At 37.2% G+C, this 16,886-nt stretch overlaps 1 protein-coding gene across 2 annotated transcripts in view; it reads right to left on the reverse strand.

Annotated features, from left to right (window-relative positions):
• DOK7 (docking protein 7) overlaps positions 1 to 16,886 on the reverse strand; it is a 59,613-nt gene that overhangs the window by 2,731 nt on the left and 39,996 nt on the right. For both annotated transcript variants that reach the window (XM_420818.8, XM_004936196.5), the window contains exons 8-11: positions 10,653 to 10,695; positions 5,247 to 5,312; positions 4,142 to 4,213; positions 62 to 214 (exon numbers count right to left, since the gene is read on the reverse strand). In XM_420818.8, coding sequence (XP_420818.4) covers positions 62 to 214; positions 4,142 to 4,213; positions 5,247 to 5,312; positions 10,653 to 10,695 — 334 coding nt within the window. The remainder of the gene's footprint in view (positions 1 to 61; positions 215 to 4,141; positions 4,214 to 5,246; positions 5,313 to 10,652; positions 10,696 to 16,886) is intronic.

Consider the following 16,886-nt stretch of genomic DNA (forward strand, 5'->3'; position numbering starts at 1 on the left):
CCACATAAAATCTGTAACACTGTACTTATTGCTGTTTATATAGTCTTCTAGGCTTCTTTACCTCTTATGCTTGTGCTGGCTTCTTGAAGTTCCAGTTCCATGTAATGAAGTTGTTTTTTGGAAGTAGGACTGACAGGAATATTAACATAGGTGGCTGTCTCACTGTGGGGTCGATCTGATGTAGGGACATCCGCTGAATAACCTACAGCCCCTTCTAAAATAAGTAATATGTTATTATAGACAGTTTGTAATGACCAATGAACCATTTCATAAAACACACCATTCTGTCAAGTGTTCTGAAAGCAAACATTCAGCATTAACAACCCAGGTCACCAAACAGCACATTCTTCAGTCCTAAACAGTACATGAGGTTTCTACAGAAAATACCGTCTGAGAATGATCAAGTCAGGATCCATGCAGAAGACCACAGACCATTGCTAGTGATCTCATGCTGGGACAGAAAGCAAACACTTTGCTTTCTAGCAGACACAATGTATGCAACACTATTAGCCTGAATTGGAGCTGAAAGCATTCACAGGTAAAGCCTTACATGAAATGATCTGTCCTAGGAAGATGTGGACTATTATAGCATCCAGAATAAATCAACCAAAATCACTAGAAGTTCAGAAAGTCAGAAAAACAGAGACTGAAGACAGCTTAATGATTGGGGAAGACAAGCTTGTGCAGACAATCCAATCAGAAATCGTAGAATGGTTTGGGTTGGAAGGGACCTTTAAGATCATCTACTTCCAACCCCCCGCTATAGGCAGGGACACCTCCCTCTAGTCCAGGTTGCTCACAGCCCCTTGAATGCTTCCAGGGAGGGGCATCCACAGCCTCTCTGGGCAACCTGTTGCAGTGTCTCACCACCCTCACAGTAAATAATTTATTTCTAGTATCAAGTCTAAATCTACCATCTTCCAGTTTAAAGCCATTTCCCCTCATCCTTTTTCTACACGCCATTATAAAAAGTCCCTCCCCAGCATAGCTGTAGGTCCTGTTCAGGTACTGGAAGGCCACTACAATGACCCTCTGGAGCCTTCTCTTCTCCAGGCTGAAGAGCCCAATTCTCTCAGCCTGCCCCTGAAGGGGAGGTGCTCCGAGTGGGAAAACATCATCTAATGAAAGACTTAAATTTCAGGAAAAAAAGTAAATTAGATGTGGGAAAACCTTTCTAATAGTAAGGAGCAAAAGAACACCAAAGGAAATCTCACAGAACCTGAAGAATTTCACCATCTAGAAGTTTCTAAAAAAAGAAAAAGACTAACATTAACCAGGAAACATTTCTCTATAAAGTGATTCTGTCTTACAGAAGACTTTATTATCTACTGGATGACTTAGCAAGACCTTCTCTAGCCCAATTTTCGGTTATTCTAATCTTGCCAGAAGTAAAACAAAGAGAGAAGATCTTTGTGGCTTCATATGTCCATGTCTCTGTTGTACAGCTGAGTCAGAACTGGACGTGGCAAACCAGGTGTGATCTCACCAGTGCTAATTAAAGAGGAAAGTTCATCTCCCTTGACCGACTGGCAATGCTTTAATTAATGGAGGCCAGGATACGATTCTGTCAAATGAATTTCCAGAGAAGACAGATTTTCACTGTTGTTATTGCATACATACTATCACTCATTTCACTTTGGCTTTCCTTTGAAAGTTAAGTAAATTTACTTAAAAAAAAAAAAAAGTATTTCTAATTTTTTCTTCCATGTTTATCTTTGGCAAGAAGTAAATTATCTTTGGGAAGAAGCAATGTTTTCTTTTAAACTTCTTGGCCAATGACTAAATCCAGCTTTCTCCAGAGCCAGAATAAAATAATCCCATGACCATGTATTATATAAATCTGAGTAAACTGGTGGAAAAAATAGTTGTCATAGGCAAACAGAAGATTCAGTGCCACCAGCATTGTCAGTCATCACTTAAAGATGTACTGACTTGAAGAAGAGGTAATAAGATGCTTACATGTGGTTCATCAGCTATTATGAAGGGACTCATAATGACTTGCAATTGGAAAGTTCATCTCAAATGGAGACATAAAATCCAGTGTGAAATAAGGAAACATAAACCACACAGTTTTTGAGCGCTAAGGACTAGAGAGAGATCCCCTTAGAGCCTGCTGTTAAGATGGGATAGAAGAGCGCAGAGGAAAAACGGTATCTCTTTCAGATTCTTCCTCTCCCTAAAGTTATCCCATTAAACCCTTCCACAACCACACAAAACTCACACCAAAATTTTACTTTTCCAAATCACTGTTTTTCTTCTTACTCCGTTCAGGCACTGTTGGAGTGCGAATGGAAAGGCAGTAGGTGGTCAAGGCTTTTTAGAGTACAGAAGATAATGACTGCTTAAATCCAAGGAGAAGCAGCTGTGAATAACCATAAAGGGAAACTCTCTTCTTCATAAATGGCAGAGAGAGCTCATACAAGTTGAGTAACATTAAGAGTTGTCAAAAGCTACATTAAGATCCAGGATAATGCAGTCTCTCCAGACGTAAACTATTTAAGTCAAAGCAGACTACAGTGTGGTCCAAAATTTTAAAAGCCTTGAAAGCTGATCAATTTTCTAACAGATATTCATTAAAAAAAAAAAAAATTAAGAATAAACCACTACCACCACAGGAGAAATCAAACTGTACCAAATTACCATTCTCAGAAATAGGTGAATGATTCTGCCTAATGCATGTCAAAGAAACTTGGCATGATCATGCCAAAAGAATTTGGCAGAACTGAAAATCTGCATCCCAAATAGTTGAATTCATAATCAAATGACAACCATAAGGGCTGATATAGCATCATCAGTAATCATGAAGAAAAAGATGTTTTTGAAATCTTCCTGTGCACTGTTAAAGTGAAGTAGCAGGATTTTAAGTGAAGTGTCCTCGAAGTTAGTGAGCATATAAGCCATCAAAATCCTCTATAAAGCAGCAGAAAGGCAAATCTCATACCTGGTGATTATCTTAAGAATTAAAAAAAAAAAAAAAAAATCACACAAGGATAAAAATATATTAATTGGTGGATCTTTGTGCATGAAAAATGAAAAGACAGCCCTGGCAAAACTCAAAATTTCTTCCTATAACTTGACTTAAAGAAGAAAAAATGCAGGTGCAAATTAGAATAGAAGTGAAGGAAAACTCTCCTCTTGTTTAGTCTATGCTGTTTTAACAGAAACTTTGCTTTCTTTGTAAACTTGGGTTTTCATTTTTTCTAGCATAAAAATATTTCATTAAAAATGCAAACTGGTTTATTTTTGTTTGAAGAATAAGGTTTATTTGAATAGCACAAGACAGTCAACTTCTCTTAATAAGAAAATAAGGCACACACAGAGTGCCACGGACAAAAATGATGCTTTCTGTAGTCCTTTCTGGATGGACTGAGGTAGAAAATCCTTATGAGAAGATTCAGAGTACCAGGATTTGTGTAGGATTTGTGGTCATTATGGAGGGAGAATTTGGAAGAAAAAAAAAAAAAAGACCAGAATTTGCAGTTACAGTCTGGAGACATTATGAAAGAAATGGCAGAGTATCATGTTTGAGGAGAAAGGGAGGAAAAGGTAGAAACAAAATAGATAGTTAAATTAGCAATGAGAAGGGTGAAACAGGAAATTAAGTGGTATTTAAAAGAACTGGGGAGTGGGAGAGAAGACAAGAAAAGGAAAATATAGGAATGACTGGGAAGAGGAGAGAAAACGTATTTGAAAGTGATGTTTCAGTCTTTCAGCGTATGTTGCTCACAGAAAGAAAACACTATAAACATTGCTTGGCTTATGTGTGTGTGTGTGTGTGTGTGTGTGTGTGTGTGTGTGTGTGTGTGTGTGTATTGAGTGTTTAAGAGTCTGAACATGCTTGTAAAACTAATATCTGCAATGATCATCACCTCAAAAAAATCAACATTTAGAAGACATCACAGCATAAAAGAGAAAAAGAAAAAGCAAAAGCTAGCTTACTCTGATGCAACTGGTTGCAAAGATCTTTACAATCACAGAATCATAGAATTGCTCAGGTTGGAAAAGACCTTAAAGATCATCGAGTCCAACCACAACCTAACCATACTACCCTAACTAACAACCTTCCGCTAAATCATGTCCCTGAGCACCACATCCAAATGGTTTTTAAACACATTCAGGGATGGTGACTTGGTTTACTCACCAGGTTCCTCAGGACTAGTAGGAGTTCCAGGTTCTGCAGGAAGTGTCAGCACCTCATAACCAGCTTTAGGACCTACAATACAGGAAGACCATCAACAGTTTAGAATTCAGCAATTTGCACAGTGTAAACAAAGCATATGATTTTTCTGGTTTAGAGTCGTGATCTGCTAATCTAAACGATCATACAAAAATCTCAGGAAGTAGCTAGCGTTGACTTTTTTATGGTGGTGATGTCAGTGTTTTTTAATGAGAGCAAGTAAATGAAGATGGCCATTTTTACAGATATACACACAGAAGGGCACTAAAGTCAACAGTGTGTTTTGCTATACATCAACGTGGGAGCAAAGCTGTCTTGAATGCATGAATCAGGGAGAAGTGGGTGGGTGATCTTGGGAGCATTTGGAAGACTCTTGTTAAAATTCCACCTCCAGCATGATGGATTACTTCTTGATTTCTGACAAAGCACTGTAGAAAGTACTTAAACTGTCCCTTGCAAGGACAACTTTGCATTTCAAGTGCAAATCATCATCCTTGCAAGAAGCCAAGCTGTGCAACATCACTGGTGCTTCCAGAGCACTAAGATGAAAAAAAGATTCCCAGGTTGCACCACGATCATGGACTCCACCCCAGTTTCATGTAAGGCAAGCTAAAACACTGTGCTCTTAATATGAATACACTGGTATTAATTTTGAATGACAAATACTCACAAGTTTATCTGCAGATGTTTTTTCCTTCATTACCATGAACTATCTTTAAGTGTGCTGTTTTTTTCCCCATCGTCTCATTGCTAGAGTACAGGATTTCTCATGGCCTAAGGTGGGTTTTTTTGGTGGGTATCCTTTGTTAAAATGCTGGCAGCACTATACTGCTGTGAATAAGATTACTGCCTATGCTCTGACACTTATCTCATCTGTCACTGTCTCTTCTAAACTTATCCCATCTGTCAATGTCTTTCTAACAAAACCCTGCACAGCAAAAAAGCCCAAAGATATGTGTTACAAAAGGGAATCAAATCATATATTAACATTTCCCGAAGTTTAAAATATTTTAAGTCTAAATAAATTTAAACTTACATGCAGACATACTTCATAACCACTTATACCTACCAGCTTGGAGACTGTGCCCTCTATGTAGTTTCAGAGACCCAGAAGCTGCCATGACAGAAGAAGCACCTGTTTCCAAAGAGAGAGATTCATATTAAATCTAAACACCTTCTGCTATTGTTAGATATCTGCTGTGCATCAGCAGTCTTAGTAAATGTCTCTGAAGCATCAAGAAAAATTACCATAAGTATTCTAAGTCTTTGCCACTTGTAAAATTTCATGCAGTTGGTAATTGCCCAACCCTCTAATTTGTCAAGATCTCTCTGCAAGAATTTAAAGCTGTCATTAAATTCTTATCGGACGGGTCCAAAACCTGCTAAAGAGAAGAACTGTACTACACTTCAGTAGTCCACTGTCCAGTGGTAAAGGATCTAGCTTCAGTGGGGTTTGAATCCAGATCACAGCTGATTCTTGTGAAATACTGTTCCAAGTGTTACAGCCAGAAAAGCTTTACCAAGGACATATCAGATGGCACAGTAATTCTTCTTTCCTCTGCTCTACTCATATCAGCATGAAATCCTCCAAACAGCTTTAGATAAGGAAGTTTAAGGGAAGATGAGCTGGAAACTTGGAAACATACAAATTGGTATACATGTAATGCAGTTTGTCTACATCCATTTATCCCTTCTTTATTCAACAGGCAAACTAAGCATTATACTTAACTTTTCAGTTAGCATTATCATTAGCTGGCTGTCTATTTCTTGTCTGTGCTTTTCTTACAATGGGCACCTTAATCAAAATGAATGGCATTTGCTTCTTGATGTGAATAATTTCATGGGATCTTCTTGTGCAAGTAAGTGGTACTTAACAGAAATGAAGTAGGAGGCTCTGCTTATGAGCAACCCTGCCACTGGTGACAGGGCAACTGTACAACGTGCTGCTGGGTGCTTGAGATCAGTATAAAATTAACACTGTCTTCTAAACCAATGAATAGTCTCTGAGCAGGTGAGACACTTCTTTGCAAATTGTTTTTAAAATAGCAACCAAAGATTAACATAATTCATATGTAACACAAAGAAATTCTGTAAGATAAATAGCAATCTCAAGTACCTAAGAAATCTGCATGACCTGGGAATGAAAAGAAAAAGGTACTTTCTTAACTTCTTCCCTGCACAAATGATACACTTATAAAAAATAATTTCTAACTCTAATAGTTTGCATGCTCAGAAAATCATTCCTACACTTTTCATAAAACAAATGTAAACAAAACACATTATTTCACTTGATGAGGATGATAGATTAAAAAAATAGCAAATATATCTCAAAAATGCATAACTGAACTAAAACCTCTTATCTTGAAGGGGTTTTTTTTGTACATAAAAGCATATCTATTGTAATTCAAGGTTACAAGAATGACCAAATGCACCATACAGAAAACACTGTATTAAAGAAAATGAGATCAGATTGTAGAACTTTTATGTATCCTGGTGAAAACCAAACCTCTTTTTTTAAAAAAACTTCTGTCTTTAATAGGACTGCTAATATAAATTAATGCAAAAACAGGACAAAGAAGTACGACATCCTGGACTTCATTTATGGTGGTTCATTTATACTTCTCACCTCAGAGTACCCCATTCCTGCGTTATTAAGGACAGCAGAACACCCTCTATAAAACTGAAAGTCCCGCCTTACTTTGAAAAGACAACTACAGCTTTATGCTAAATGCCGTTTCATCACAAAACTATTTTTTGCCCCTCAAAAGCTTCATGTAATTCAATAGGAATCATTCTACGGGAAATTGGGATTTTGAAGCAATGTTTGTAGGATTTGTGAAAAGCACACAAGAGAGGGAAGTAAATGTATAACCATAAGAGATTCCAGTCCATTTAGGGTCGAGTTGAAATCTTCCCCTGTGGAGTTGCCTTAAAACAACCACGTTAATGCTTGAGGATTTGAAGTACTGCATTTTCAGCAACTTCAAATCGGGCAAATAACAAATATTTACATAGTCAAATCTCTCATGGAATTTTTGTGAAGCTTCTAAATGTATTATATAAACATATATCAACAGAGATTGACCTATTTTCTTCCCTCTTCTTCATAGCGCATATGCATTTCTTTATGCTCACTCTTCAAGAATTGCAGTTTTCAGTACACGAACCACAAGAAACAGCCATAGACAAGAATACAAATGAGGGAAGCTGGAATACATGTAATAAACCAAGCCCACACAGGTAAGGTTTCAGATTTTGTCACCTACTCCTAAGCAGTCAGTAAGAAGACACATAATGTGCAAGGAATCGCCTCTTACTGCCCAGCTTCTCTGCCTTTATAGAGTAGGTCACGGAACAGACAAGCGTCATCAAGTCACCCTACAGCAGGAAACAGGAACCTGCTGGATCTACTCAGCCCAGAGGATGAACCAGCAGCGTATGGTTACATGGCAATGACTTTTTGTCCTTAGTCAGGCCCCTAGAATTCAGATATTCTCTAAGGCCTTGGTTTAATTTGTAGGTGCAATTAGCAATTCTGCTGAGCTTTTATTTTTCTTCTGCTATGAAATTATTTTAAGTGCCCTTTCAAAATCAAGTACAATCAGGAAAGAGTATGGCATATTGTAGCAGGGTTTTATTAATCAGCTACTGATAATAATGCTGTTCTCTTGCAATATTTAGCCCCATGACCTACAGCTTATTGATGATGGACGCTGTTCAGCACACTTTACTGACTCAACAGTAGCATCACTGTGAACTTTGCCTTCATACATCTGAAGCATTGATGACGTGTATCCTCTAAAATTTTTTTAATTATTTCCAACCCAAGCAGTAAGAACCAACATAGTACAGGCCATATTATTCTCAAACAGCACAGTCAAAAAGAAATGTAAGAACCACAAAACTTAAGGATATTCAAGTATACTGCTTCCAACAGAGGATGCTTCTTTATTTCTTGACTTAATTTCCCATTCAGCTCTTGATTTTTGTAATGCCAGAGCCTGCAGCACAGAAGCACAGACTGATCAGAGTTTCCACTACAGATGTTTCATCTGGGTGTTAAAATGCCATAGTATTTACAAACACTTTTTAGCTTGCCATTAGAACTAGATATGTTTCTTTGAAGTTGCTTAGTTGATTGCTCAGCATATGTAACTAACAATAGAAAGATAACATTATCACCTACATTCTCTAACAATAAACTGAAAAACATCCAAGCAATTGATCCTGACTAACTTCATTTGATGATGCAGAACTGAAGCAAAAATTGTTCAACAGAACAGGGGGCATATAGAGCACCGTATGAGATGGGTTTACATTTGCATGTCGTATTTGAATGGAAAAGAAAAAAACAATACAATCATTTCTGTGATAAAAATACAAAGGATTTGTGACTAAGTGGATTGATACAGTAGCAAACAACCCTTACTGTGTCAGGTCAGTGTAAAATTATGCACATTAGTAGGCGTATCCTGCCATCAAGCCAGATTTTGAAAGTAATTACCTCAAATTAGCATGCTTCTATGTTATCCATAAATGTGGATTAAAACAGCATAAAAGAGAAACATAGGAAAGTTTTAATGCTGCGCCTTTAGTCCAACAGAACAGTTTGTATTACTGCTTGGCACCAAGGGACTGTTTGGTACAAGCCTAGAATTAAAGACAGTGGAAGCAAGCAATTGAAGGGCTGTAGCATTTTTTCAAAGCTTTGTGATACCAAGTTTAATTATAGTTGAAACGTGCACGTATCTAAAAACAATACTCTCAAATGGAATATCTGAGGATAATGAAAACGAGACAGAGAAAACACGGCTTTCTTTTGCGTTGCGAAGAACGGTACAGTATTGAAGAATGAAGTACAAATATATAATCACAGAATCACACGTGGCTAACGAGACTATCGGAGAGATGAAAACCCCACAAACATGGCTAAAAACTTCAGTCACTGCCTTTAGATGCTGCATCTGTCTAAGGCATTTTATACTAAATACAACAAGTATTCTGTTTTTGCAGCGTGCCAAATGTGAAAACCCACCCAAATTTTTACCGTTGTAGTGTCTTCCCTTTCTTTTGATCCTAAAATCTGTTCTCTGGTTGCATTTCCAGATTGTTTAATGATAGATTTTAACAAAATAGCTAACTCCTTCATCTGCACAAATAGTATGAGATTAAGTTTTTGCCAAGTAATGTTTGCACCCACGCTTAATTTGCCACTGAAATTAATGTAGAAATATACTCACTACACACAGCTATAGAACCCTCCCTACTTACACACACTCCCATCATAAGAATTTCTCCGGTTTCCTTGTGCTGGTTAGAGAACTAAAAACCTGCATTGTTAGAAGTAAAGAGAAAATCAGAGGTAATGATCCAACTCGTGCTTCTATTTAGACCTCTATAAATCAAGAGAAATTCCACTGACTTGAGCGGAATAACTAGGAACAAGATCTGCTACATGCTTTTGGATTTACTCCTGCTAAGACAGACAAAGGAATAGAATTACTTATGACCTTTTTCAGAGACATCACCTGATCCTGGGTATCTGGTTGGATTTGCTCTCACAAGCAGCAAACAGCTACAATTCTTTCTGTACTTGCCAAGATTTTTTAAATTCATAAAGAAACCCAAACATGAAATGTTGTTCTATTGGGAACAACGTACCTGGTATATTGAGGGGATCTACTGAATTATGAAGTGAACAGGCTAAGAATATAAAGACATTTAAGACACTATACAACATCCCTGTACAGATAACCCGAAGGAATGAGATGGGCATAGTACATAAAGCCAGGCATACTTACACGCTTGTGAAGTGTTATCTGTGCAGTAAAATAATGATAATAAAGAAGCCAGACCAGTCTGACTGTATGAGACAGCAAACTCCAGATGACCAACGTGTTCTACTGATACGGAGATTTACAGCGCAAAGACAGTCAATGTGTTATCTTTGCCTAAATAATCTTTCAAAGGCAAGATATTCAGCTTCCTTCCTTTACTGATTACCTGTCAATTAGAATTTCTACAGACATGAGAGAAGCAGCTCCATGTTTTCTCTGGTAAGGATGCATTCCTGGGTTTTTGTACTATTTAGAAAACATTGCATCTACACTGAAAATACAAAGCAAGTTTGCCCTTGCTGTTCATATAGCCTAAAAATAATACCTTGACTTTGGGGACATAAGCAGAAGAAGCACTACACAACTTGATAAAGAAACCAATAAATTCAAATCTCTTTTGATTATAAAAGGAAGGAAAAATTCAAATGTATTAATCTTCACAACTACAGACACTACAGATGACAACTTGCTTTATAAATGCCAGTCTCATGAATTGCAGCAGCAAAACCAACCACAGGCAGCACACTTCTCAATATAGTCTTCAGTTAGTCTTTCTCGAGTATGATGTTTTGTTCATCACCATTTGGGACTTAAGCATTAATATATACTAACAAAGTAAATAATTAAGTGGTTCCTACCTGGTAGAGCTGGTAAGACTCCAGACGGTAATATTGCTGATCCCTAAAAAAAAAAGCAGAAAATTTTAGAATGAAAAATCTTTACAATAAATAGAAACTTTATAAAACATAGGAAGAATGGCAGAGAAAAGCACTTCATCATCGCAAAGGTTTAACACTTGTTTTTCAAATCCAGAACATGGGCAATGATTTTCCAACCTGGAGGAGTTTACAATATGTGTAAGTGTACCTTAGTGAAGGCTAACTTCTCTTTGGTTGCTTTACAACTCCTGTAGCACACATCATAAGGCTCAGGATAATTGAATTGACTGCAAAAAGCAGCAAATTTGATATTCAGATAGACAGATAACAGGATTAACATTGTGAATTCAGGGTAGGAGCTGTGAGCAGACCAAAGCCTGGTGCGTTTGTTCAGTTCCATAAAGACAACACATTTTAGTTTGGAGCCAGACTGCCTACAAATCCCACCTGAGACATAGAAGCCTTTGTACCAAAGCTTTGCGTCATCTCAGCTACTTTACCATACTGGTGTTGCGGCAGTACAGCAGCAGCTGGGGCACTTCAAAGCAGGCAGCCGCAGAGTACCAGCGCCCAGTCACATCCGACAGCAAGCACATTTCAAAATGTGCAGGCCAGTATTCTCCCAAAACACGCTCTATCATTCACAGATGATGAGGAACAGTGGCACTTTGATCTCCAGTCAGCACTGAGGCCGTTCCTGGGCTACAACATCAGGATAGGCTATGAGGTCAGCCTGCTCTGTGCTGCTGATCCCCGTGCTGCCAAGGAGATCTCTTATTTCTGGGCTCTTGGCAAGAGCAAGAATTCATCCCCACAATCTATTCTTTTTGATTAATAAATGCATCTTCTGAACTTTGAAGTGGAAAAACACGATATGGCTACCAGAACTGAGCCATAATGTTCAATTACACAGAAGTAAAATTCCATTTTATGCTAACACCTGGCAGCAATTTTCTTAAGCTAAATATACAGACTTACTGTGACCTCTGATCTCTGCTTCCTATACTTTCCTAAGAAGTGGAAGCTTTTGAGAAATACTCAAGATATACAGGCATATACACACACACACACACACACAGTTCCTATATAGAGTATAGCATATATTTAGTGTGTGTATATATATATATACATACATATACATTATATATAAGTGTGTATATATATATATATATATAGGAACTGTGTTTACTTCCCAAATTTCTCATTAGAAAACCAAGTAGATGTATGTATTATAAAGCTCAAGTCATGCTAATTCCTGCACAATATTTTCTTAAGGCAAACATATGGAAATGTAGCATTCATTACATAATGCACTGCTTAACCCAGAACAAGGTGACACTGAGCAGCAAGATGGAAGGGAAAGAAATGCACAGGAATACCTGTGACAAATGTGAGCACTGAAGCAACCCAGACATAGCATTTCCTGTGAAATAATCTGTCAGACTGCTTTCAAGTCGTGCTGCAGTTTCTTAATCAGAGATTATTTTCTTGATGGCATACTAATTATTTTTAAACTTCCTTTTGTTCACTACTTCACAATCTCTTTTGCTGAGCTGCTTTCTAGTTTTCAGAAATTATAAACGTAACATAGAAGAATAACTGTCAGTTAGCAACAGGTCCAGTTTCAGTTAAAGTAAGTGGAAAGGCTCTTTTTGGCTTTGATGGAACTCGCATGACATGGAAAACAGTAAGAAAAGATTGCAATGATTCTTTTTCAGACGATAAAATACACACTGAAAAGAGCTTCTTTGGACCATTCGGGGTATATTTTTAAAGTACAGTTTTAAAATGTGTAACACAAAACAACCTTGAGCAGAGGGGTACCACACATCAGACAGGAGACCATCAGGCAGACATGGAAACTCCAACCTCTGTGCTTACAGAGATTTTTGCTAGCTGGATGCTTAACAAGAGAGACACTGAATATGAGCAACTGTGCAGTGTAGAAGGGGTGGGGTGGAGGGGTACAAAAAAAAATCCCACGCTGTTTTATTTAAACACATACATCTATATTTGTTTAACCATAGCAGATGTTATTTGTTTCTATAGTTACTGTAATCTACTGCAGAAAATATGGGTTTCCGTGGGGGACAACGCATAATTATCTGCACAGGCAAAGTACAGAGGGCTTTGGAAACTCTTATGAGTAATATGTTGTGTGTGTATATATATATTTATATATATATATATTTATAAATTTTATATATATATATATATAATTGTTATATATATATGTTATATATAAATGTTATATATATATATATAACAATATATATATATATATTGAATATCCTAAATTATGGTAAAAGTAGGGCTAGAAAGCAGAAAACCTGTAAGGAAGTTAGAAGTTCTTTAAAACAGAAAGCATTTGCATTCTCCATTCATATTTAGCCTCCAAACAGGAGTTCTCTTTCAGTGTTAGATCTTAGAAGCAGCAGTGATGCACATAAACAAGTAATAAGCTGAATTATTTTTACCGTGATTGGTTTTCTCCTTAATTTCTAGCAAAGTTATTACTTGCAGCATCAGCTACTTGCTAAAGAGCACTGTTCCTCCTGTACATCCAAATCATAACTACTGGATTTATCCGCAAATTAAGCTCAGCTATTTTTCCCTCCTCCCAGCATTGCACAAGTAAGAACCAGGAGGATTAAGAAGTCTTCCAATGCTGAATGCTTCACAGTTGCAGAAGCTTTTTTTTTTTGGCAAAGTGCTTCTTAATTCAACTTAAAATCTGTCAGCAGGGCCTTCCGACCTCTGCACGTCAGCGCAGAGTTCAAACCTTCATTTTCTGTTTATTCTGCACAGAAATAACCAAAAATTAAACAGCTGTCACTAGCATGTACAGTTTCCTCAACAGTTGAGCCTTATTTCATGTCTTGAAATCCTAGTCAGTCTTACAAAACTAATTCTAAATGGCTTTTCATATAAAAATACAGTTTAAATGGGTAAGATAAGGTGATCCGTGAAAGTTGGACAGAAAATCACAATGAATACTTTCGAAGCCATTAGTAGATCAGATGATACCTGGCAAAAGAAACAAAGGCAAGCAGAAGATTGATGTAATTTCACACACCTGATATAGGACAATGATAAAATATCATCGGAATTACAGCAAGTAGATGTAATAAACAGAAGAACGAATGAATAGAAGAAACAAATATGATCAGATAGAAACAAGTCAGAGACAATAACAACAAAATGAGTCTTTTGTTTTCAAGTAATTTTTCAGAGTATGAAATTGCTGTTTTCATTTTTGTTTCACTGCATTTATTCCATTATTTCTGCAACTGTGAGGTCTTTTGCTATGATCCTTTATAAGAGAGACTTCACTAACTTACAGTGGCTGCTGCTGAGGCAACTCACTAGAAAAAATGGGATCAGTGACTTTAAAGCTTTTCTAATTCTACATACCTAAGGCAAAACATGCTTTTGTCAGTAGGAGGAAGTTTTTAAATTACTGTGGTATAATGTAAACACACGGTTTGCAAATGTAAAGTACAATACAGATCTCAAACTACCATTAGGCCAAAGAAGAAAATCAGTAAGTGACCTCACTCCTATAATATGCTTTTGTTATGACTGGTATGGTATTCAGACAGTAACTAATGATGCATTTATTTAAATCCCACAGATCTGCTGCTACTTATAACATAAGTTAAGTTAAATATCTTTCTAATGTAGTTTACTATTTTCTCATTATCTGTGACCCAAGAGCTGAGTGCTGAAATATGGGATGCACGGTTAGTTCAAACAACCTCACCACTGCAACACCCACAGTAAGCGGATATGTACCACTTGTATGTCACACATCATGAACTACATGTCCAGGGCTATTTTAACTCTGATAGTGATCTGGCTGTTGTCAGATGACATTCATTTTTTATCTTCTGCTTCCAAACCTCTTGGGTAGGGTTCAGTGATGGATGCTAGGAAAAGCACTAGTTTGATATGCTGGATCATTATTCATAGATTAGCTGTGTTGCCTTAAGCAGAACCTAAGCTTTAGCATTTATTTGTGTCTGTTTGCAAACCACCATCATGGTACATAATTATTTTTTACTATTACAAAAAAAGGACATTTTTTTCCCTGTATTTGGTACATCTTTTTCCTCTCTTTCCTTTTCATTTTTAATAGTTTTATTTCATTCACTTTAAATTCCATGAAATATATAACTTACCAATCAGTCTTCATCTAAAGAAAATTACCAGACACAAATACTGGCAATATGAAGAGCAATATATCCATCTTTCTCTCTATAGGCAAATCACTTTCTACCTTGTTGAGGCTAATTCCTCCTCCTACTGGCCTCAAGGCTATAAAACACGTACTTTCAAAGAACCAGAACATTTTTCTTTCAGATTTTTAAACATTGCTGATTAAAAAAGAAAAAAAAAAGGAAGAAAAAAAAGAAGGAAACCACACTTCCAAGAAAGAGATCAGCTCACCTTCTCTCGGTTGTAATATTGAGCTGGGGTCCATCATGCACTGGCAAGAGGTATGAAATGCCATTTGCCTGATTACTGTCAACATTTCAAACACACCTCATCAGCCACAGCTTATGTCATTCCCTTTGTGTATCTTTGGAAATCAAGCTTTTCTTTCAGCTCAGCTACAGTTTTTTTTTTTTAATAGCTCCATAATTCTGAACCTCGTAAGAGCTAGATGTAGTCTCTTTTAGGTGTCATTTGCATTTGTCTAGGCATATGCATGAAGCTTTGCCCCACTCTATTCTCAGAAAGGCTCAAAAAAGATGAGAGGGTCCATGCTTCTTTTTCTGAAAGAGGAAACAGCAATAGGAGCAACTATTTGCACCACATATATTAAAAAAAAAAAAACACAAATGGAGAGGATGCATTGCAAAACTGGTCAGCTACTTAATTTTCAGTAAAAACGTAATCTATATTTTTTTTCTCCTCTCTCTCCTCCAGTTTTAAAGCCACTGTACAATATCAAGGACGTGCAAAACATCAACTGAAGACCATCAAGATCCTCATGACCTCTGAAGAAAGAAAAAAGCAGACTTCTCCCAACAGTGAGCAAATATTCTCATGCCTGCTAAACTCAGCTGATAGCTCTTCATCAGAATCACTCTTTATATATAAAGAGAGGCAGCAGATTACATTTATGTTATATGGTTTATGACTAAAGCATCTCAGATAGTGTGCAGATTCACAAAGGAATCAATGAGAAATCCTGAAGGAAGATTTTGAAATTAGCACCACAAAACACATTGCTTATGGAAAATAGAGGAAAAAAATTGAACATGTACAAAGTTTTGCAAAGCTCAGATAATTCAGCATAGAGAACCAGTTCCTAGTAAAAGTGAAAGTTAATGTATATTTATCGTAAGGATTAAAGTCTGACTTATTCTTGGAGCAAAGCCACAGAAAAGTTTGGAGTTGGAATGCCCATGCTGTCACGGGGAAAAAAAGTTCCCATGAAAGGTCAATAAATACAGACACATGGAGCAACCTTTAAAGGTCGTCCACTTTGATGGCCTGCTTCACAATGCCCAGCAGTTGATCAGGTTTGGAACAAACAATACAAAACTATTAAGTTTTTGCAATCTTTCGTAACAATTCCAAATGAAACAGAAACTCCTGGCCATGATATGCTTCAGGTGCAGGGCTCCAATTTCAGCCACAAACTTCTGATTACTCAGCTTCATCTGTCACAAGCCAACTGCCAGCTAACAGAAAGATTGCTGAAGTCAGTTCAGAAACATCTCAGTTCACTCAGCGAAACCCAAACATCAGCTATTTTCTGAAGCATGAAGCTGATGATTTTAGTGGCACCGGCAAGCCAAGCGTCACATTAAAACACACCTCCTAAAACCCGCAAATAATTGCAGCTCAATTAAGCTACAAGTTATATGTGTTGTTTAAGCAAAGAGATAAGAAAGAATGTAAAGTATTGTTTAGTTCCTGTCCAGATTTGTGTTTTGTTCTTCTCTTTCTTATTTTGACAGAGGAACACCTCAGTGGTGACTTTGAACTACCATGCCCAAACTACCATAGACCCAAGGGAATGGCATGAAACTGCAAGAGGGGAAGTTCAAGGTGGATAGTGGGAGAAGATTCGTCATGAGGTGGTGGTAAGGCTCTGGAACAGGCTCCCCAGCACAGTGGTCACAGCAGAAAACTTAATGAAGTTCAAGAGTCTGGACAATGCTCTCAGACATATGGTCTGATTTTGGGTTGTCCTACATG

Source organism: Gallus gallus, chromosome 4, assembly GCF_016699485.2.
Source record: "Gallus gallus isolate bGalGal1 chromosome 4, bGalGal1.mat.broiler.GRCg7b, whole genome shotgun sequence".
In the NCBI taxonomy this organism is placed as follows: domain Eukaryota; kingdom Metazoa; phylum Chordata; class Aves; order Galliformes; family Phasianidae; genus Gallus; species Gallus gallus.